The 23,438-nt window shown below is 41.0% G+C and overlaps 1 protein-coding gene across 3 annotated transcripts in view; it reads right to left on the bottom strand.

The window, feature by feature from the left end:
- The window catches only part of SLAIN1 (SLAIN motif family member 1), a 50,038-nt gene extending 30,031 nt beyond the window's left edge, over nucleotides 1–20,007 (bottom strand). For 2 of the 3 annotated variants that reach the window (XM_066545090.1, XM_066545091.1), the window contains exons 1-2: nucleotides 19,535–20,007; nucleotides 16,311–16,450 (exon numbers count right to left, since the gene is read on the bottom strand). In XM_066545090.1, coding sequence (XP_066401187.1) covers nucleotides 16,311–16,450; nucleotides 19,535–19,983 — 589 coding nt within the window. In that variant the 5' untranslated portion in view covers nucleotides 19,984–20,007. The remainder of the gene's footprint in view (nucleotides 1–16,310; nucleotides 16,451–19,534) is intronic. The other variant, XM_066545092.1, reaches the window with a different exon arrangement.
- Nucleotides 20,008–23,438: the final 3,431 nt, after the last annotated feature.

Genomic DNA, 23,438 nt, shown 5'->3' with positions numbered 1-23,438 from the left:
CTTAAAAACAGAGTTCAAAGACTGCCTTTAGTTTTCACTTTTTCTAAACAACTGAAAAAGACAACTCTCACAGCACTAGAGCACTGCAAAGCTTGCATACATCCTCCTGAAACCAGCTTGTATTCAACTGAAGTCACCAAAAAACTTTCTCAGCAGCATTCCAGTTGGAAGGGGACCTCTGTGTTAATTAATTTTTTTAAACAAGGAAGAATTTCTCAATCCCCTTTACCAGGAAGATGAAGATCACTTGTGCCATCACATTTAAGGGAGAGATGGAGAAGTGGAAAACAGTGGCAGGAAGGTGGGACAGCTGAAGTAACACTGCCTCCAAAAGAAACACATCAGAGAACAGCCTCCAAGGTGTGTGTAAGGGCAGGAGAGATGAAGTCCATGTCTGAATCCAGTCATTCACACACCCACAGAGCACAGAGTAAAGCAAGAGCATTTTCAGCGTATTTTAACAATTGGCAACAAAAAAGGGAACAAAATTGTAACCACCTCATGATGTCACTCACTGATAAAGATCTACCATCAGGATGTGCAGACAATGCACCTCAGGCCACTGAAATATCTTCCCCAACTCTTTCTGGGCCAGCTGGATAGACCTCCTGTCTCAGCTGGTTCTGGCTGTAAATTCCCAGTTCTCTGGTAAAGTACACCCAGCAGGTACAGACTGAATTGGGCATCATCCAATCATCTCTGCTAGTAGATCTGAAGGGGCAGCAACCTCTGTAAGCACAAATGAAGAGCTCTGAAGAAGCTCTGAGAAGACTAGTGCATCACCCAGGGGAAGGTAGGACTGCAGCAAGAAACTAATGTCTCTTCTACAATCAGCATACCTTCAAATCAGCCAGCTGCACCCCAGCAGAAATTAATCTGTTGAAATAACTTTGCCAAAAACTCCACACCACACCAATTCAGGAGTTGTGGCCCTACTGGTCTAACGTGGAAAAGGTATCTTCACAAAGACTTTGCTATTGCAGCCTGTGGCACAAAGATTTAAGCAGAGCTGTGCCACAAGTCATATCATATCACTTCAACATTGTTGGAGTATTGTGATCATCATGAATCACATTTTACTCACTGCCTACTAATCCAAAGGGAAATCATTTCTGCTGGCACAATTTGTTAAGGAGTTTATATTTTCTTTAATGAAACACAGATCTATCATTGATTACACACATGCACACATTACCACAACATCACAGGCAAAATCCAAAGTCTCATACTCATTTTGCATAAACATTGTGAAACTCATCCCAACCTAGTTTTCTCTCTTGAATTTGCTACCTTTGGTAACTGCTTTGTTTGTATTTCAGTGACAGTGTGATACAGCAAAATCCCACAGAATACTGTGGGAAGAGTATTGTGCAATCACTCGGAATTGGTTTAATTGTTCTGTTTGCCACAACATTCCACAAGCAACAAAAACAGGTACATTTTGAACAGAAAAAGGTCTTTTTGTCTTTTTCTTTTAATGCTGGTTGGGTCTGTGGCATCTCCCAGGTCTGAGAGACAGCATGTCTGGGTCTCAGGACATCTCTTCACTGCCTACTTGATTGCAGAGTGCTAGCAGACTTTGTCTACTGTATTGTTCATACCTTATAAATTCAGTGGAGATTTGCTTTGCAGACCAGTATGACATATTCTTTCTAGGTCTGGAACAGTCAAGGGAATGTCTGCAGATATGCAGCAGCAAGAAGTATGTGGCTGTGGCCATCACCTCCACAGCTGCCATAATTCCAAACCTGCAGCATCTTCAGCAAAGATGCCTGCCCAGGATGCAGCTCATGTGGTAAAATACTGGTGACTAGTAGTTTGATAGCCACTGTGCCAGATTTATTACCACCACAGTTCTGTGGCTTATGGCCATTACCCAGGATTATGAGGATGTAGGTAGATCTGTTTTCTCTGGCTCAAAACTGCTATACTTATCATGTTGCACAGAGGTGCCTTGACTGTAACTAGATTGCTGACATATCCTCACAGAGGAAAGAGGCACAATTTTGGCAACCTCACTCGAAATCATGTTGTTTGTAGGGTTTGCCACTGATTTTCAGGTCTGGTATAAAGAAACAAAGAAAGTTTAAAGTCTAGAGTCAGGCCCTGATCAAGATATTAAAAAAAAAAAAAAAAAACAAACAAAAACCAAATTCCTTTCCACTTTGATATGGAAAATAGTTACCAGAGCTCTTATTTTGCAAGACTGCCAACCACTTAACAGAAAGGAACAGGAGAGGTGTAGCACTACAACCCTCACTGGACACAATCCCCTGGGGCAGGCTGAGCCCTCTAACTTACAACTCTCAATAACCAAGATTCTGGATCAATGAAGAGAGAAACCTGGTATTACATTTAAAATTAATAATGTACGTTGGAGTGGGAGTTGCTTCTAATATAGGCCCATGATCATAAATCTGTGCACTTAAATAAGCCCTTCATCATCCTAAAACTTATCCAGTGGTGAAGCTGACTGAGAGGAATCTGGCCTGCTGCTTCTTTGGAAATCCATCTGGTATATACACTGGTTATGTGACTTTTGTTAGATGTCCTCCTCCTCTCCAGCCAGTCAGCTCTGTCCCTTGTGGTTATCCTTATATGAGGAGTTTGCCTCACCACAAAGAGGAAGAAGCAGTTTCATGCCCCCTATTCAGAGGGCTCCATCCACCCCCATCCATCCATACACATCATGGTGGCTGTAGTGACAACCATTTTCAGTTGCAGTAGAAGCTGGTAAATTCATTTTGGAATGGTTCTCTGTCAGACAACTCACTGTACTACTACTTATGACAATGCTGCTTTTCTTGGGCATCTGCCTTGCAGATAGAAGATACTTGTTTCCCCTAATCCATCTACTCCACACACCCACTCAATCCTTTGGATTCCTTAATATGAAAACCAAATAAGCCTGTTGGTGAAGGGGTATTTTGCCAACACAGTAGAATAACATCTGTAAATGATTTTTACACCACTGAGCAAAGTTGCTCTTTATAAAACACTCCACAAGCATTGCCATGAACTAGACAGGCTGTATCAATACAAGCAAAACTTCCCAGAACAAATCTACGTACATACCAGGGACTTTGGCCAAAGCAGGTCACAGATGTACATCTTTTCACATTCTTGGATGAACAAAACCACACTGCATTCACATCTCTAGCACAGGCCTGACCTTCCCAACACTTGTACAAATGGCAAGTAGCTCTGTTATATGAGTCAGAAGAACACCATGGTGTCTAGGCAAGTTTTGCAAAGTCCCCCTGTAGTAAAATCTCTAAATATAGGAGATAAAATTCCAGAATTTGAAATAATTTGTACCGATCATTGCCAGCCAAATCTAGAGCATAAAATTACTTCTTTTTCCATCATGTTGGAAACAATACACATGGAATTTCAGCTTACCAGATTTTTAACTTCAAATATAAAGCAGAAGACTCCTCTCAAAGTTATTTGACACTCATCCCCAAAAGCATACAATTCATAGGCAAATACCTGGAGGAATATAAAGATAATGCACAAACCCCAGGTAAATTAAAGACTTCCAGTGACTTCAGTAGGCTTTGAATCCACACAGTCTTTTTCTTAGTACATTTCTATGATTTTAAGTTTCCTACTACTTCTATCTAGACTATGTTAGACATAATCACAGAAGATTTTTTAAATGGTATTTATTTAGTTACCTTCCTTTGTACCACAAAACTGGAGACACTTGATTCTTGTCTCAGGTTAGTCCTGAAGTTGCAGAAAGCCTGTTTTCAACAGATTTAATTCCAGTATACCACAGGGTAAGTAAAAGCTGGAAATTAATTTTGCTTGATGATTAAAAATTCTTATGAGAGTTACAGTACAGAAGCCAATCTGAATTTCAGTCACAGAGGAGAAGGAGAACATTTGGCAAAACACAGCATATCCTCCATCTTTAAGAAACTGTGACCTGTATTCATCTCAGCTAGTGCACAATATTCAAAGGTGACCTCCAGTCCTACCTAACCAATGATGCTACTCTCTGTCACTGGAGGAAGACAGATCTCATGCTTTGAAGATGTTGCTTTTTTTTCAACTAGTAACTAATTTCAAGCCTGAAGTTTAAGATGGCTTAAATAAAATAGTATGAACCTTGAAAGCACTTACAGCATGTTTAACAATGTTTAACACAGAGAGAAACAGATATGGTAACTAGAAACCTGAAAACCAAAACATGAGCACTATCATGACATTCATTCATGCTGGATCCCAGTGACAGCTATACCAATGGGTACTATCCATGCAGCACTGCTCTGCATAGATATATTGGAGCCTGGCATGCTCTGCAGGGTGTAGACAGGCTGTGTGCACTGACACAATCAACTCGTACAGTCTCCTGTTAGGTACTTATGCTTTGGTAACACAACAAGAACATGTGAGGGCTTCTGTGTGCCTGGATATGCTCCGTATCCTTCAAGGCTACTAAGAACATGAGAAGCTTTTCTCTCATCAGCAAACTACGTTCTACATAGCAAAAAAATTATGAGTCTTACAGTATTTTCTTAACTTCAGCCTGAGAAGGAGGCCTGTTTTCAAGACCACTTAGCCAAATCAGGCTTTTTTTGGTGCAGAAATAAATCTCCCCACTCTCTTAAATCAGTATATTAGACATCCCCACAATATGCAGCCAATAGCAGATTTAAAATCCCACTGATAGTAATTCATCCACTATTTCAGAAATATTCTCAGTCCTTAGAAAGTAACAGCTGCTTTGTAATTTCAATTCTTTGTATTGGTTGCTGCTGAGCCACTGCAATCACAGCAATCCCAGAGAACTCTACTGAACAGACTCCCCTTCTGCAGCTTTGGTCTTCAAAGTTGAGTAAGTGATAGGAGAAGACAATAGATACCGCACCATTGCAGAAAAACAAATCAAGATCAAATCACCACTATGTAATAATCAGGACAAACATTCAATGACAGTATAAAAATTTTTATTTTTGAAAAGCATTGAAGATATTTCAAGAAGAGCTCAACTGCTATTGACAAAGTGAACGAAGATGAAGGGTGCCTCTGCCCTTTCACTCTGTAAGTCCTCGCTTAGGGAGTTCCTCTAGGATAAGGAGCAAGGCTTCTCTGTGTGATTTAAAGAACAGGTATTAGTTAACTCCCCTTGCAGATCAGAGCTCAGCTACTACACAAGGTACTCTCATGCTGCAAATGTAGTATTCATTTAATCTATACATTGCACTAGTATAAAAAATGCTATTATGAACTGTTTAGTGGACTCTTCAGAGACAGTAACTCCAATTAATGAAAGAGAATTTCATCTCCACGTGCCACACAGGATGTAGAACACTCCTAAATGGACACGTGCTATACTGCTAATCAGACACAATAGCAAGAATTTGAAGCAAAGGTGTATTTTTGCTCTTAACAAGTTGCTGGAGGAAAAATACAGTTAAAAATATATAATTACATTTCCTAAATTTAAATTTTCTGGTAGCTTACATAATTTTTTCTTTGTTGCAATACCATCGGTAAAACAGACGAGAATAAAGGGTAGGGGATCCATTCTGTAAAAAACTGACTCAAAGAAGGACAATTTCCCATTCTTCTTCTAACAGTATCTTTGTTATATACTAGTTAGAATTCAAATATCTGTGTCTGTTGGGATATAACTCTCTTGATCATTTATGACAGATGAAAAGACAAAAAAAATAGTCCAATTAATCCAGGATTAACACTAAATTGCACTTTTCCTATCATTACTGTTTAGTCCTGAAATTCCTCTGCATCCCAGCAACACCTATACAAACACTACAGCTCCCCCTAAAACGGTATCTGCTTGCCATCTGTATTCATAGGTTAAATTTCTGGCAGGAGGCTTTTGCCAGAGAGCTCAATTTACAGTTTCTGACTTCAATATTGTTCCAAGATGCCATACTCCCTTCTTTGTTCAAGTATATCTGCTGTCTATATTGAGGCAGACTGAAAAAGCTAAATCTAAGGCTCAAATCGAGGTCAAAAGCAGCACTTACCCTCCAGGAACCCTGTGGCTTTTGGATAAATATAGCAGGTGTCACAGTTATGTGATTATCATGGAAAACTGTTAACACTATTACCAAAAGCATTAAAAAGATACAAAACACTTAAAAAATAAAAGCTACTGTGAAACAGATTTTTCATACTTCTAAAACACCATACAGGAAAAAAATTTGTGAGTGTTTATGATTAATAAAGTTCTAATAGAGGTTTAACTGACTGTTAAATATAGTAACATATTCAGAATATGTATTCTCATACAGAATTAAAGTTCAACACCAACCCTGAGTCAAATTAAAAAGCACTAACCAAAAAATTTCTACCAGGAAAATGGGTAAAGCGACATAAAAAAACCCATTATCATTACTATCATAGGAGTTAGAGCTTCTGCAACAATTTTGAAGCTAAGCAGACTAGCCTCTTCAGATTCCCTGGAGAAAGACCAATGTCTCCTGACAATTACTCAGAGCACATTCCTACATTTAAAGTTCCCTGGGGTGATTTCAGGTATCTCAAGGGAGAATTCTTAGGTAAACTTTGCTTTGCAAGTACCTTCCAGATGTACAATGCACCAAGAACTGTCCAAGCATTTAACAAAGAGGCATTCCTTGCTCCTCACTAACAAGCAACACAGGTATAAGATGGCAGAGGAGAGAGGAGTATATATAATTGTTACCCAAGAAAATGGTACAACAGGGAAGGCATGAGAATGGCACACCAACAGGAGTCAAAAGCACACAAATTGCAGAAGCACCATCAGCACAACTATTACACTGCTGCAGCATCCTTCTGCCCCATCTTACTGTTCAGGATAAAAGGTACTCTGCAGCATCTTTTACATGTTTCCATCACCAGAACCTGTCATGTCCACGATAAGCAGAAGTGGGCTTGACAATATAATTTGAGCTATTCCTTCAAGCTTCTCTAGAAAGAAACATTTTATTTCTTTCAAATAATTATTAGAGATCTATCAGCATCCACATAAACCAGAAACAGCTAAAATATTTTTGGACTATGTCCACCACAACAAGAACATATGTGCCTACATACAAACTGAGATTACTTTTTTCGATTATAAATAAAGATCCATTTGCGATGATAGTGAAATATTTCACACCCAGTGCTTCAAAAGAGGCAACCATGAGGCAGTCTGAATACTGGCTATACAACTACAATACATGAAACACAAATGACAAAATAGAAAACTGATGACATATGTAGGTACATGCTGAAGCCAAGATTCGACCACTCCACCCTGCCCTGTTTCATGCTAGACTGCAAATCACTCTATATCCTGCCTTTCCTATGGGCTAGGAAGGAGGAACAAAGAACATGGAAAAGGTTTGCTAGCATTTCACAGAGCTGCTTGAAGGACATGGTGGACTTTTAGGAAGAAAGGACATTGAGATGCTGAGCCAAGTCTTCTCAGCTGCTATCACCCACATAACAGCAGGCCACAAAACCCTGCCCTTCAAGGACTCCAAACATGTTATGAAGAAAAAATTGCCTGAAGACAAAAGTCACAGATACATCAAGTGCCAACTAACTCTAAAATAAAACAAAATAATAATTTAAAAAATATATGGTGCCAGTCAGACACAAATTCTAAAGACCTATACTCAATCATACTCTTTTGTTAAAACTACATTGGGGTAGGACCTTGAGCCCAATGAAACTGGAATTACATTATATGAGCCACTCCTAAAGAATAAAACAAATTAGAGCCCCTAGCCCAAAGAAATCACTTTATATAATCTGACACAATCTTTACATGATTTTCAAATGTTTTTAAATGAAATGGCAAGCAGCTAATACTACTTAAAATCAACTTGCAGTGGCATACTTTCACCACATGAGTGATCTTGCACTTACTTTCTTGTGTGCTGATAATTTTTCTATGAAATGACAGCATCAATATAAAGTGCATATTGTATTTTCTTATATGCAAAAAGCATATCTAAACAGAAAAGACAAAAAATGCATACATACACACAGAAGGGCCTACTTGTAGACAGCCTTACTTCAACACCTACAGTCTGGAGCAGAACCAATCCTTCAGCATAAAACAGAAAGGGCATGATTCAGTCATCTAAAACCAGAATGCAATGACATTTTGGTGCTCCAGCTGGTCCAGTTCAGTAAGGCTGTTGTGCAGATCTTGTATCATACCCATCTGCCCACCTAGATATATGCCAAGGATGCAAAAGAGTGTCAGATTATTCTTGGCACCCTCACTAAGATCAATGGATCACAGTCAAAGTGACTGAACCTTAAACTATGTATTTACTAGACACAAACCTAAAATTAGGTGGAACAAACCTGGACCATCATATGTTCTATGAATTCCCATAAATACCTGAGACCCAACAACAAGGTCCTTACAGCCAGACACAAGAGGAAAAGCTCCATGTCTGGAGATGGAAACTGAAACACAAAATGTGTGTCCAAGGAAGATTCAATCACACAGATGTTCCTCTGTGATACAGATACAACACAAAGCAATATCCCATGCATCTAACTGAAGGCAGACAAAACAATAGAATTTACACCACTTCACCAGTGATTGGAATGTGGTACAAAACTTTTGTGCCTTTCATAGAACAGTACAGATAGCTACTGGTATGTGAAAACACAAAACATCTGCAAGCACCCGGCATCCTCATTTTGGAGAATACGCTAAGCTTCCAAACAAATTATTACAAACAAGGTCAGAAATACCATGATTGAAGAAATAGGAGACCATGAGAAACTATCTCTGCATGAGAGGCACCAGGGCTATTGTTGCAAAATGCAGAAGGTATTCAAAACTTGTTAAAAATCCAACTCCTTCTGACACTAAGTACGCCGAAGCTTTTCTCTAATTAGTGGAGAGAAACTACTGTCTCCAGACTCAGTTCAGCCAACTGCTTAAGAACAGCTGGGTGCACTGTCCTTTGGCTTCTTCAGCATCAGTGGACACAGTTTCTCCCAAGTATAGAGCTTAAATGACTTAAGGTTCAGTGAAATTATGTGTAACATTTAGTATCAAAAAGAGCTCCTAAAAATCTTGACTGTACTTAACTTGGAAACAATCTGTCCTCCATCATCTACACACAAAACTAAGAAAGAGCAACTGATCTCTCCTATGCAGCAGAGGACACAATTCATCAACATTTACAGAGGAATTTATCTGATTGCAAGAGGATATCTTCCAAGTTATCCACCTCTACCTCTCTGAGTAACCATTTTAGTATTGTGCACTTCATGGTACCAAGTCTCCTCACCCTGAACTAATACAGGGCAGGCAGCAAAATCAACACTGGTACTTGGTACTACCTAATGGGAAAAGACAAGTGAATACAAAGAAGCTTTCTTTCCAAATAGCAGGAAAAGTAAGAGACTTGTTCCACGTCACACTGCAAGAAGTGCAATGCCCCACTCTGCATTAGAGGGGCACACAGGGTTGGCTAAGTTGAGCAAACAGCCAAAATGAAAATACAGGAATAAACCTTTTAGTAAAGAAGCAGTGCTACCTCTATCACATTCTGAAATGTCATTCCCAGCTCTCTTCTGCAGACATGAAAAAAAACAGACTGTGAAAGAAAGACAACATGAAAGACAAAAGCTGCAACAATAATTTGGGGGCTAACAAACAGTGAGTAAGTAAGCACATAAGACTTATCAGAAGCAATAATGAAATAACAGCATCCAGAACAGTCCAGTTTTGAAAAGATCCTCATTTCAATAGAAAAAATATCTCCAGAGGATAGGCTTCCAAACGCCCTCAAGTCAATTATTAAAACCTAGGTTTCTTTTTAATTTCTATACAGGAAAGAAGTTGCACACTTCAGAAGCCAACCCAGGGATTAGTAGGTAACACTACATGTCCCTTGACTTTTAGCATAAAGTGTTGATGCGACTTCTATTGCTTTTACACACACACTGCATTACAGGCTTTGAACTTCCATTGTGAGTATAAATTATTTTAAGTAAGAAAAAGCCTATTGAAATCCTCACATGAATTTTAACAGTGTTTCTAGCTGTTTAACCACTCATGATGAGATGATAATCCCAGCTCAGCAGTCAGCATGGATTAAAAAAAAAAAAACCACACTCTAAAATGGGATGAGTGTCTTCTCAGCTGAGGCATGATCTAACACCACCTCTCTACCTTTACAGACACATCAGAATTCAGTTTCCCCTTGAAAGTAAAATTATAACCAGAACTCTATTCTAAGCAAATAATTATGAGCTACACAACAATCAATCCCCAAATAGGAAATTAAACTCTTAAATAGTATGCATATTGTAATTTAATAAAAAGCAGAAATCATATTGAAGAGCTGTAGTAAAAAGGCAAGAGATATCTCTGAAGTTAATCGAAAGTTAAGTGTCTGATCTTGTACACATTTGTTGCCATAAGGGTTTTAAACCAAACACTTCCATCTTCAAGTGTACTTTCAGAGCAGCAATGTTACAGTGACAGAGAAAAATATTCTGTTTGAAATGCAAGTCAAGAACCAAGCCTGAGTTTTTCCAACTTGAACTACACAAATTCTCAGCAGCTGTGCTACAAGATCCAGAGATATCAGCATTTGCAAAACCTCTAAGAAGTGCTTGGAATTATGCAGCTGTTACAAGAAATTACTTCAAATAAATGAAATCCACTACAAAGTAACTGCTGTGCATGTATAGGTACACTCCAAGCATTTAGCCTGCACTGCAGCAGAAGATGCCTAAACAGCCTGACCTCCAAAATGCCACATTCCTCAAAAGGTGCTTAGATGTGGATAAGAGCTATGGCTGCTTATCATTTTTTACAATCAGAAACACACACAAAAAGGAACCAAAACTTCATGTCACTTTTTTCATTCTTTCTAGAGCTTTAAAAACTTTATTTAAGATGGAAACAACAATAATCTCTAAGCTTCTACACGTTATTACTTCCTGCCTCAAAAGCATTTTACATAGAACTAACCTGCATTTTATATGATCAAGAAAGCTACGTGAAATTTTATTAATCCATTTAAGTATCACAACATACATATCTGATCCATCAATGGACAGCTAATAAAATTAAATCTAAAAAATCTACCTTAAAAAAAAAAAAAAGCAAACGAAAAATCCACCTTGCTCTTGTTTCAGCACCGGATACACCTCAAGCATACAAGATAAAAACTTTTTTTTTCCCCCCCACAGTAATTTCTGTTTGTTTCTGTTGTTAATAAACTACAGGATAAAAATTCCCTATGACACTGGTTTTTAACAGTTGAAGTGTTCCCATATCCTGAAGACTCATTATTTCACTGTGAACCCATGGAAAGTGGAAGAGAGTTAGGATAAGGGGAGAGAACACTGCCTCTTCCTGCATAAGCCACAAGCTACACGTACATCTGTAGCAAACCCCATGGAGCTTGGGAAAGCTCCATGGAGGACTGAACAGTAGGAACTGCTGAGTCATGATGAGACAGCAAAATAAGTTCCTGTCTTTGACCTCCTGCCCCAAAGCTCATCCCTGTAACCTAATAGGTCATTCTCCCTAACCCTTACTATTGGACAAGTTTGGATCCCCCTATACCCTATAAAAAGGGCCTGTTTTAGCCCACTCGACAGAAGAAGAGCTGTCGCTGAAACCTTCACGGTCTCTCCCCCAATAAACCATCGCTGTGGAACACCAGGGCGCTCCTTCTCCTCTCTCACCGTCTGCTGCTGCCTCAAGCCAAGGGCACCCCAGCCCAGCAAGCAAAGAGCTGATATCCTAAGAGAGCTGATATCACTAAAGAGCTGACGATCACCAAGCTTGCTAAGGGGTAGGCTGCGGCGATGGCCACGAGCTAGCTGAGCTTTCAGGCACTCTGCTCTCTGAGGGACTGGGCTCCCGGACCATATTGCACTGCTCGATAATAAGGCCAAGATCGAGGCCTTATTATATACATCCAGGTAAAACCTTCTGCCTGGGGTCCTACCAGCTGTAACCTAACAGGTTTTTTTTTTTAATAGGTAAGAAGAACACACTACTATCAAAATGAATCATTTTGTTTGGTCTCCTCATGGTTTTTCTTCTGGGTATGTTGTATGTTTGGGTATCAACCTTAACTACTATGTATCATTGGGATATGGCACAATAACAAATGAAATTCCTCTAACAAGAAACTTTGTTTAGTGGAATCTCAAGCAAAGGAGAGAAACTGCAATGGATCTGTTGCACAACAAATCTTGTCATCCACAGATGACATAACAGCATTCATCCTGAAGCACAATAATAATTTGAGAAAGAAAACAGAGTTTGCCTCCTTTAACTATGAACTACTATAGCCAACTGCAAAACCTACAGACTTCAGCTGTCTACAGTTCTTAAACATCTGAAGTGGTATTTCTGAGTAAGAACTCATCTAAGACAAATTCTGAATCAAGCCAATATTTCATATTCCCCAATAAAGAAGAGCTTCCTATCTGGAAGGCTGAATTGGATGAGTTACACTTTTAGGCCCTGCATTAAAGCTGAGCTCCTACAGACTGACTCCTTGCTAAGCCTCTTAAATCCTCAGTTTATCCACCCGCCTGCTTCAGAGCTTTTTCAGAAGTGAAGTTCAGCAGGGTATCTTCAGCCAGGGTGTCAGTCACCACCACCTCATCACTTTCAGAGTGGTTATACCCATCTGCATCAGCTAGGAAGTTTACACGTCACATCTCTCTTCTCACTGATTTAATGCATGTCCCAACATCTTCAACTACTGCTAAGAAAACACAGAAGAGGCTCTACCACACAATTAAGACCGTTAGGTGGCCCTGTTCACTTCAATTAACCTAAAAACATAAAATAAGACGGCAAGACTAAAATCCAAACAGCAAGCTAATTGACCCTACAATATAAAAAGAACTGCTGTAAGCATGACAAACCAGAAAGGTTTCAAACAAAAGATAACTGATGAAGAGTAAGAACAAAGATGCAATCCAGTCCAGCCCACAGAGATAAAACAACTGACACAAACAGCAAACAAATGTTACCTCAACACTGTAACTGCTCATGGAAAACAGGCACAATTCCAAGCAAAGATCCTATCATAGGAGGTCACATTAAACTTTCATCCTCCTTAAAGCTAGCATGCTTAATCCACAGAAACAGGGTTTGTAATAAGCCGAGTTCATTATAAACATTATAAAAGCTTTACCTACTTAGTGGTAGACCAAAGGAATGCTGAGAAGCTTGCCCAAGTTCTCAGAGTGGCTCACAGAAAAACCACCTGCTGGAGACCACCTCTGTGCTTGTAATAAACCCTAAGGATTTATGCCAAAATGAATTCTTAACTTCCACCGTGAAATACTCAAAACAGTCATTTTGACTAGAAAAGAAACAGGCTGGTGAGCACAGCAAAGTGAAACGAAAATACCACCATTCAAGTGATTTTCTGGCCTCAAAGACCAAGTAGCTGTTAAGACTATATCACTGCTTTGGCAGAAGTCTCTCACAAGACTTTTAGCCTTGTTATGAGATATCCTAATGCTGGGATATTTCAAAAAACAAATGAAAACTTTTATGAAAATCAGGATGTAATGCAGTAAAAAAATTTCACAGGAGCAGGAATAAATGAGAGCAGGACTAAATGTCTTAGTAAGAAAATCGGAATTAGTTACAACTCAAAAATAAGACTGGCAATTTTAATTTTTTTTGGCTCACAGCTTTTCTCTCTGCATGAACTTATTCAGATATGCTGACTTTGCAGTCAAAAATCAGTTTTTACTGCTTTTTATTTCCATGTGCACTCTGGTGTCTAAAGAGGCTGCAACAACTAAACTGGTTTAAGTTTTGGCTAATGCACCATGCACTAAGCAAATTCTACCAATAAGCCATTTCAGAAATCACACTCTGGTACACTATAAATGTTTTCTGACTACTCATTTAATAGTTCTCAAGTACTTCAGTGTTAACCATTGATTCAGAGCCAAGCAGAAGAGGCACATTTCAAAATACCTTGAAATTTCAAAATACCTTGAAAATGCCCTTGCAAGGCTTACGGCTAAAAGGGGAAAACAGCATTCAACTTACAAGTACAAAGCCTGAAACTTTAGTACCAGAAAGAAGAATGATATACTTAGTGAGTCACTTATAAAATCAGGATGGATTATGTGAACATATTTATACATGTGTAATACTGATTGAGTGCCCTGCAAAACAAAACATGGGGAAGTGAGGTTATAGAAAGTTTGCTGTACCTCAAAAACCAAATTATTAGATTCTTAGAAAACTCTCACATCTGGTTGAAAAACTAAGGAATAAATAAATATAGTGAAATCAACTTCTAAAAATTTAAGAGTAAGAAGGATGATGTTTGCTTATTATGTATTATTTACAAAGGTACGGGTGCCCAAAGAGAATATTTAGAAATACTAGTGTTAATCAAGTCTTAACTGAATTATTAATTAAGCAATTTTACCAAAGAATTGCTGCAGTATAAATACAAGTCTATTCACTCCTTGAACATACTGCTCCCATAATAGGTTTTATTTATGGCATATCATTTCTCAAAACCTTTTTACAGAGCTCAGGAAATTCTTGAGCCAATTTCCCTGAGCAGAACATATGGATCAGAGTAACTCATTGTCAACATAACTTGGTGACATATGCCATTTGCTGTGACTTCTGTAGAGAGAGAGACTGAACTGATAACCATAGAGTGATTTTAATTTGAAACCTTTATTGCCTATTCAATTTAAATCAATCCTTTTAAGAGAAAAAAAAAAGGTCATGCAGTCCTCTTGCTTGTCTCTACACTGACATTACCAGCTTGACTCAATTCTTCATACCTGGATGTGCCTACCCACCTGAGAGGCCCTTGGGGAGGCCAAGGTGTCATTAAAGGACAGTAAAAGCACAGATCCTTTGGAAGGTCTGCATCTGTCCTGAATAGACAACAGGGTAACAGGCCATCTCCAAGGGCACTATTTACCTGTGTGGGGTAATCTGAGCAGAGCTTCTACACCAGACTGCACTCCATTATTGGATGCCCAGCCCCACACAGAGGCACCTTCAGGTAAGCATGTGGCGTTGAGTGCCAAGCACTCACTACTGTCAGTGGACTCAAGAGAGCTACTAAAGTCATTCTACAGTCAACACCTAAATCTTGTCACCTGAGCAGCTCCCCAAATTCCTCTGACTCTACATACAAATCTTCCACTGATAGTCAAACATGACACTCAGCTCACCCTGCAGACACCGGAACTCAGACACCCAATTAACAAGCCAAAGTCCACCCTAAAACTAGATGGATGATCACCAACATAGGAACCACAGTCTGGCCCACGTAACTTGAGGCAAACAGGCTCAACTAAATATTTCCAGATCAATAATCATTGTATTATTGATCTATCTTTTTTTTTTTGCAGTCAATGCAAAGAGGCCAATGCCTTCAGAGCCTGATTCACTTAAACACTTGATTTTGGATAAGATTTATCCAGCTACCCATATCCTCCAAAGCATACAGGAAAATACTCAATCTCTCTTAATGATGGCTGTAGCTAACTTATACAGCCATATGTTCATGCTGTCATTAGCTTTATTCCTTCTTCTGTCATGTTCATATATTGTTCATTTTCTTCTTCTTTCCTAGTGAGTTATAAACCTTAATATCCTTCCTTAACTGCTTTCTTCAACACCACTTAATACAATCTAAATGAGACCCCAGATGCTACGAAAATAAGAAAAGTGCTGTGTGATATTTATTTAAAACAAAAGTCAGAGCACACAGAGAACTCCACAAGTTCACCAGCACTGATCAGCCATCAGACAGATTCCAGTACCTGAGATTACAGAGAGGCCAACAAAACAGCACCACAGTCAAGTTACAGCTCTTTTTGGTGGGTGCTAAACTCAGCACAGCTCTAACACTACATCATATGTTGATAAATATGTCTGTAAAGATTTATAGCCCCATGATAATTCTGACTTTACAAAAAACTACAAGCACCCTTTTCCAAACCTCAATAGATATACCAATAGTAAAGTTAGCATCAGTATTTCCTTGCCAGGAGGTCCTCTATTTTAAGCCCTGGATGAAAACTGACAAGTTAGAACAACAAGTTGTGCAGGAGAAAAAAATGGATAACAAAGAAGGCAAATACTTTAAAAACTGCATGATCAGAAACAAAAAAAAAATCAATCATTTGTTAGCATTTATGTAATGAAGGAAGACCTGCATATATATGAAGAAACTCCACATCTGCCATGTGTAAAGCCTGCTAAATTGTGAAAACACCATAGAGGGGTGAAACACCAGACCAGAAATGCCAACTTCCTAATAACAGAATTAACACAATAAGATTACCTTGCTCCAGTCTAAAGCATAGGGAACGTTTTGCAGCTTCTATCTCAGGAGTTGGATGATCCAGAACACGTCTGCACCACTGCAGAGGACTCAGTGATTTCTCTTGAGGAGTGCGAGTTTTGGTAGGCAAGACGTACAACCTTAACCAAAACACACAGAAGTATCAGCAAGACATGCAATACTGCAAAGTTTGCTTTTGTATGCTCACTTTCCTATTAGATCACTAATAATTTATAACATCCAAAGCCCTGCAAGAAGATATCTAATAAAAAGAAACATATCCTGAAGTAGAAGAGTTTACATTTCTCTTCTTTCTTCCCTCCTCAGAAAAATAGGTGGCAAAATATCAACTCTACAGGTCTGGCATGTCCAAACAAAGTTCAAGTAGATTACACATTAAAATCTTCTATCTAATCACTACCATTGTCTAAATTTCAGCACTGCCCAAAGTTCAAATGTATTAGGTGCTGTACACACACCAAAGGTGCTCTTGTTTTTCCCTATACTTATATTTACTGGAGATTTAGATAAATTCAGATGCTGAAATTATCTTCACACAGATGAACCAGATGTCGTTCAAGTCATATTTGTAATGATTAAAAAACACTCAATGAGAAAACACTGAAAATCTATTTTCAACATTCAACACCAGCAGAAAAGAAAAAAAAAAAGCACATATGCAAAAAAAAGGTAGCATACGTGCATTATTCTCAGACAAGAGTTGGCAACTGATTAGTTGCACATCAGGAAAGCTGGTTTCAAAGCAGATTTCATGGGAGAATTCTTGAGGCTGAGATCTGGGTTGCTGCTGTCCCCCTGGCAGATTAGCAGGCACAGCAGATGCCAACTCACCTGGGAGAGTGCAAATCTTCCAGGGAGCAAACTATTCTTGTCTGCTGGACAAGATTCCGACTCACAGCTCCCCTGGCCTGACCACCTCCGAGACATGGCGCTAGGGACACCCAGAGCCAGATTATCAAAGCACCAGAAAAACACTGCACATGCCTCAAAGGGATCTGGCCTGAACAAAGCGGGAGTGGAAGGCAAGACCAAAAACTAAACAGGATTTTGCCCCTCAAGGGGTCACTAACAGGTAGCAGCAGCCTTTCACCTTCACAGTTTTGGCTCAAGAGCTACCCAAGTCCCACCAGAGCACCCCTTCTCCAGTGTCTGCTCCACGGAGTTTGCCTTTGAAGTCAATCAGCACTGTCTATCCAGCTCTCAAGGAACAAATATCCTCACTGCCTGCGATTGCCATCTCTCTCTCTCGGCAATCCCAGCAGAGATCAGCTACTGAATTGCTCTGGGGAGAGGACTCATTTCCCCAGACTTCCTGCAATGCCTGACTACATGAAAACCAAAAAGCAAAGGAAAGAAAAGCTTTCACATTTCCTGTTAACCTGCAGAAGTGCTTCAAAAGCTAAACATCTGACTGATGATCTTCCTGTAAAAAGCTAAACACCACGAAGTAGTTTGACTTGTCTGCAGTTTGACAAGGTTGGTTGGTTGGTCTTGGGGTTTTTTGTAACTGCAGTCAAAAACAAAAAAAAAGGCAAGCAAAACACAAAACCCCAAAGGTATTTAAGGCCTAAATTACAAATCAAAAACTAGGATATGCACTGAAGGCTTTGGCTTTCCAGGCAGCAGTTTGCTTTAAAGACTGAGATTACAAAAAAGCCCCAAGCAACTGGCATCACACGCCTGACCTTTCATGGAAAATGACGGAGATTTATCCTTGAACTAAAAACATTCAACAGTTAAAACAACTACTCCTAGTGCAATAAATTTGTTAACAAATTGCTGTCATGAAATTCTGCCTGTGGACACACACATATGTGACATACAGGTAAATTTTGGCACCCAATCTAGGATTGCTCCCAGGGAAGAAATCAAATTGGAAATTTCACTATGGCACAACAATGACTGAGTACCACTGCAAAATGAAAACAAGGAAAGCATTTTGTTTAACAAGATATTATCAAACAAATCTGATATTCCTTAATGCTAGGAAAGCTAGAAGTTAGAACCAATGTAAAATTTGATTTAAGTCTGGACTGACAAGCCCAAGCCAGCCCTGCAGACCAACCACACACAATGAAGCAACGCTGACAAAAATTTCCACGCAATTTGTACATGATTCTCAAAAGCCATTTTCAGAAACACGATATTGTGTACCATGAAGCACATAGAACAATCAGAAACATTTCTGATATTAAGATTAATTTTTGAACATTTTATCTTAATTAAGGACCAAAATTAAGGACATTTTAACACATCTCAGCCTCTTTATACTACATTTTATTCTCATCTGACATTAACTTACAGCTTGATTCAAAAACTAACCTCATAAAAAGGAAAGCTACTCTAAAACTTATTTAATAGATACTCTAAAACTTATTTAAATAAAGGTAATCTATATATTGCTATTGACACTTGAAAACAAATTGACGTTCCACATGGCTAAACGGCCAATACAGTATTCCAGCACTGCCCCTGCGATGCTCGCCCACGCTGCTGAAACAGGTTTTGAGGCACCAGCTTCACTGATCTACTTATACCTCTATCTTGCAGTCTCCCCTTCTGTTTCTTTTTACGGGAGTGTAACCATTACAGGTTACACACGTTAACCAGTCCAGGTCGATTTCATTTTTTGCTCTATCCATTTCGCTACTCATTTACGATTTATTCAATTTACTAGCACCCTGCCGTGCCTTTTCAAAGCTACATGGGCGCGTAAGACACACAATTTAGATCAACGTCTAAAAGACAAAAGCCCTCCCAAATCCCTGAAGATGGGAGTCAATTTGGCAGAGATTTTAGGATAAGCAGGCAGCGCTGCTCAGATCAAGGCTTTCCCGGAACGAAATTCCGCTATTTTTAATTCCTTATGTAAACACGGGGCTGAAACTAGGCTGAGATCTGAACGATATTCCTCGGGGTGGAAAACGAGTTCTGCTCCCCACGGAGGGCGCGACGCCCCGGGCGAGCCGAGCGGTTCTGAATCCCCGACCTGAGCCTCGTCTCGTACACGGGGCCCTTCCCTCGGCAGGGCGGCACGGTTTGGAAAGGGGGAGAAAAAAAGGAGAAAAAAGCAGATTTCAGTCTAAGCGGGGAGATCAAGTGAATTTGGGGGCTAATGCTAATCAGAGCCGGGGACCGCTGCGGGAGGCCCGGCCGGGGGCACGGCCGGGCCGGGGAGCAGGGCAGGGCCGAGCCGCATGTACCATGTATCCTCGTCCTCTCCGCAGCCGTCCTCCAGCTCCAGCACCGCCACCTCGTCCAGCACCGTGGCCGCCGCCCCCGTGCCGCCGCCGCCTTCCTGCCCGCCGCCAGCGGCCGGCGGCCCGGGCGAGGGCTTGAAGTAGGCGAGGGGCTCCGGCGGGCACAGCAGGGTGGGCACCGGGCTGGGCATGCACGGCGGGCCCGCGGCGGGGGGGCTGGCGGGGCGCAGCCCGCCCGGGGCCGGCGGCGGGGCCAGCAGCAGGTGCGGGCTGGGCGGGCCGGTGGCCACCGCGGCGGCGGCGGCGCGGCTCCGGAGCTGTTCGTTCTGCTTCTCCAGCTTCCGCACCAGCTCCTGCAGCTTCTTCACCTCCAGCTCGGCGCTAACGGCAGAGCCGGCGCCGCTCCCCTTCACCTCCGCCATCATCGCCGGCTTCAGCAAGGCAGCCTCCATCCTGCCGGCCCGCTGCCGCCGCCGGCACCTGCTCCGCCGCGCCGCCGGAGGGCAGCGCCCGGCCCCCGGGGGAGGCGGGAGCGCCGGGGAGCGCCGCTCGCAGCGCCGGGGTCCGGCCCTGCGCCGCCGAGCCACCCGCCCGGCGGGCCCCGCTCCGCCGCTCCTGCGTCTCCCGTTAACGGCGGCGCGGGCGGGATCCCCTCCCACTCCGGCAGCCCGAGCGCCGCGCACACGCACTCGGCAGGAACAAAGAGCCGCCCGGCGCCCCCGCCATCCAGCCCCGGGGAAGGGCGGCAGGGACCACCTCCGAGGGGAGCCCCGGGTGTTTAAAGAATAAAGTGCCTTCCCCCAGTGCCCCCCACCGCGGCTCGCCCCGCCTCGGCCGCGGGCTGGATCCGGCCCAGGGCGCCGCGCCTCTCGTGAGCCGTGTAATTAGAGCCTGGTGGTGTCAGGGTTGTAATTATGCAGATTGAGAGTGTGAGGGGAATGGGAATCACAAATAGAGGCTTTGTTGGGCTTGAAAGGAGCTAATTCAGCCAAAAGCCGCCGTTTGTAGGTTTGAAACATGCTGATTCCGGGAGTTTTGGCACAAAGCGAGGAAAGCGACGCGTTCTTGAAGTTGCGTTGGTGGTGAAGCAAACACTGAACCGAGCATTGCTAAAAACTACGTAACTATGTTTTGGTTATGTATAGGAGAGCTCCTGAGGTGAAAGATGCCCTCGTATTGAAATGTCTTTCTTAACACAATCCCGATACATAGGTGGGCTTGCAGCTTGCAGATCTTTGAGAGAGGTATGAGTAGTGTTCACTTAACAGTAATGGTTTTGCGTTGTCTTTCGTTGCTCAGCACAGTAAGAAGCCATTGCTTGTGTCACCTAGGATGTGAGCAGGGATTCAGTGTTGCCCAGGACAGCTCAGGCATCACACGACCCTCGTTCAGTTCATTTCCTCTGGCTACAGCTTTAGGGGACAACCTCCTAAGTCACAGTTTAGTTTCCTACGGCTCTGATATGAAATCAGGAGCAAATGTCACAAAGTCAGGGCAGGTTTAGATTAGAGATTATAAAATATTTCTTCACCAAAAGTGTCATCAAGCATTAGAACAGAGTGCCCGGGGAAGTGGTTGAGTCACCATCCTGCAAGTATTTGCAAGATGTGTAGATGTAGCACTTGGGGATGGTTTAGCGAGGAGTTGGCAGTGCTGGCTTAACACTCTCAGTGATCTTTGATGTCTTTGCCAGCCTAAATGATTCCGTGGGTCTAAGGGTTGTAAATTGGTCAGCTGCCCACTAAAAATAGCTATTGGTCAGTCACTACCCAGTTCTTGAACATCAGCTTTAGGCAGAGCAGTCAGCCACTGCTGCCTTCACCTCGCTTTGCTGCTGTCTCAGGTTTCTGGTGTAAGGAGGAACAGACAGTGATTCTCTGTTCAGGGCATAAGTCAACTTTGAAATCATCCAGCCTTCCAGATGATATAATTTCTATCAGAGTAAAGAGAATAAATACCCTCAGTAGCCCCCAGTGTACTACTTTGCAACCAGATAGCAAAGACAAAACTTTGGTTGTGTCTTCTCTGTCCCTTTGGAAGAAAGAAGGGGGAAATGTTGAGTGTAAAAACCATCTGACCCCAATTCTACCATGTTTTATTAGAATGAGTAACAGAATCCAGTTTTCACTACTACAGATACCTGTAATTTTTATTCCCACAAGTAAAAGGAGAATTGAGCTTCTACATGTTTAGTCTCAGGCAAAATGTGTGTCTCTCAGTTTGTTATCACTAATAATGGTACTAGCCTTAATTCTTAGATGTGCATTGTTACTCCAGTAAGATTGCAAAATTATATAAAAAGACTAATTAGCAGCATATGTAATATTGAATTTATTATACAGCACTAGTGTACAATGAAAAAAAAAAGCCAAGAAGAAGTTTATTATAATATCAGTCCTGGAGGATGCAATGAGGAAGTAGAGCTTCAGTTATATATCATAGCATTTTTTTCACTGAAATAGTAGTTAGGCATTGCAATAAGTTGCCCATGTAATTTATTACATTAGTGGTTCCACCACTGTCTCTGGAAGCATTCAAGAGGTGTCTGGATGTGGCAGTTGGGGATATGGTTTAGGGGTGATAATAGTGGTGCCAGGTTGATGGTTGGACTAGATGATCTTGAAGGTGTCTTCCAACCCTGATGATTCTGTGAAATACTCAAAAGAGATTCAAAATGGCAAATTTTTTTTTTTAATTTGAACCAAGGATCCAAAGTCTTTTAGTGGACCAGCAAAAAAACCCACGAAATGGGTTTTTATTATTTGAATTTTCAGTTCTCATAATAGGAATATGACAGTGTGATCTGGATATTGCATGATTTGCAATATCCTGATGCAGACACCAGTTTGGAGATATATCAGGAGACACATTTGAAGACAGGGTAGAGCATGTAGCATCATAGCACAGGATCTGAAGAGTCACCATGGGAAAGCTTATCCTCAGTTATGAGTATAAGCAGTTGAAAATTTTCAAATGCTCTCTACTGTTTGCGCCACCTACACAAATGTTGCTTGCAGGCATTCATTTCAGAACTCAGTTGCCAAAGAGAAAAAGCTTAGGACTCGGTGTCATGCCCTAGCATGGATACAAATACATATTCTCCAGAGAGATGCATTGATCACAGACATCATATCACCAAGAAAATGGTCCAGAGATTGGCTCCTCCTTGACTGGGACTTCTTAAGTGAGATACCCAGTAGTATGGGTAGAAAGCAGCTTGAAGTTATGCATACTTCAGCTACCATGCTCACAGTCAGTGTGAGAGACTCTGTCTTTTTCAGGCCTTTCCTGTACAAGTGGATTTAGTAAAGGGTAAAAATGCATTTCACTGTGTTGTATTTGTTGCTGTATTTTAAATGTACATGTAATTTCACTAACACATAATTCCACTAATAACATAGCTTCACACAGAGGTGCTGGCAGGTAATATGTATGTCAATGACTACACTGTCCCATGGTTTTCAGGTTGGTCAGTTTGAATGCTGCAGAGATGATTTGAACATCTTAGTTGTTTAAATAGTTAACCTAATTGTTTGGGGTTTTAAACATAAATTACTCTCCTCCCAATATTGGCATTACTAATAAATTGTTAATGAGTTCCATTCAGTATGTCAGCAATAAATGATGAGTTTGATAAACCCAGAACTTCATCAGCACTTTACAAACCACACTGAAGGCTTGATGGTTCCATTCTTTTTTTAAGGCATTGATAAAATGTGTCTAACCCCAACCCCAAACGTCCTAATGTGCCATGAAACCTATTACTCCTGGACTTGAGAAATCATATGCCCTAAATCAGTAGAAATCTACCACAGAATTCTACTTACACTGTATCCTCTGTTAGGAATTTCTGAATCAGTGTAGTCTCTAATAGGGTGTCGATGCAGAGAACAAAGAAGCAGGAAGT

Source organism: Molothrus aeneus, chromosome 2 (genome assembly GCF_037042795.1).
Source record: "Molothrus aeneus isolate 106 chromosome 2, BPBGC_Maene_1.0, whole genome shotgun sequence".
Taxonomy (NCBI): Eukaryota; Metazoa; Chordata; class Aves; order Passeriformes; family Icteridae; genus Molothrus; species Molothrus aeneus.
Note: the sequence above shows the minus strand (reverse complement) of the source record. Positions and strands in the feature narration are given on the sequence as shown.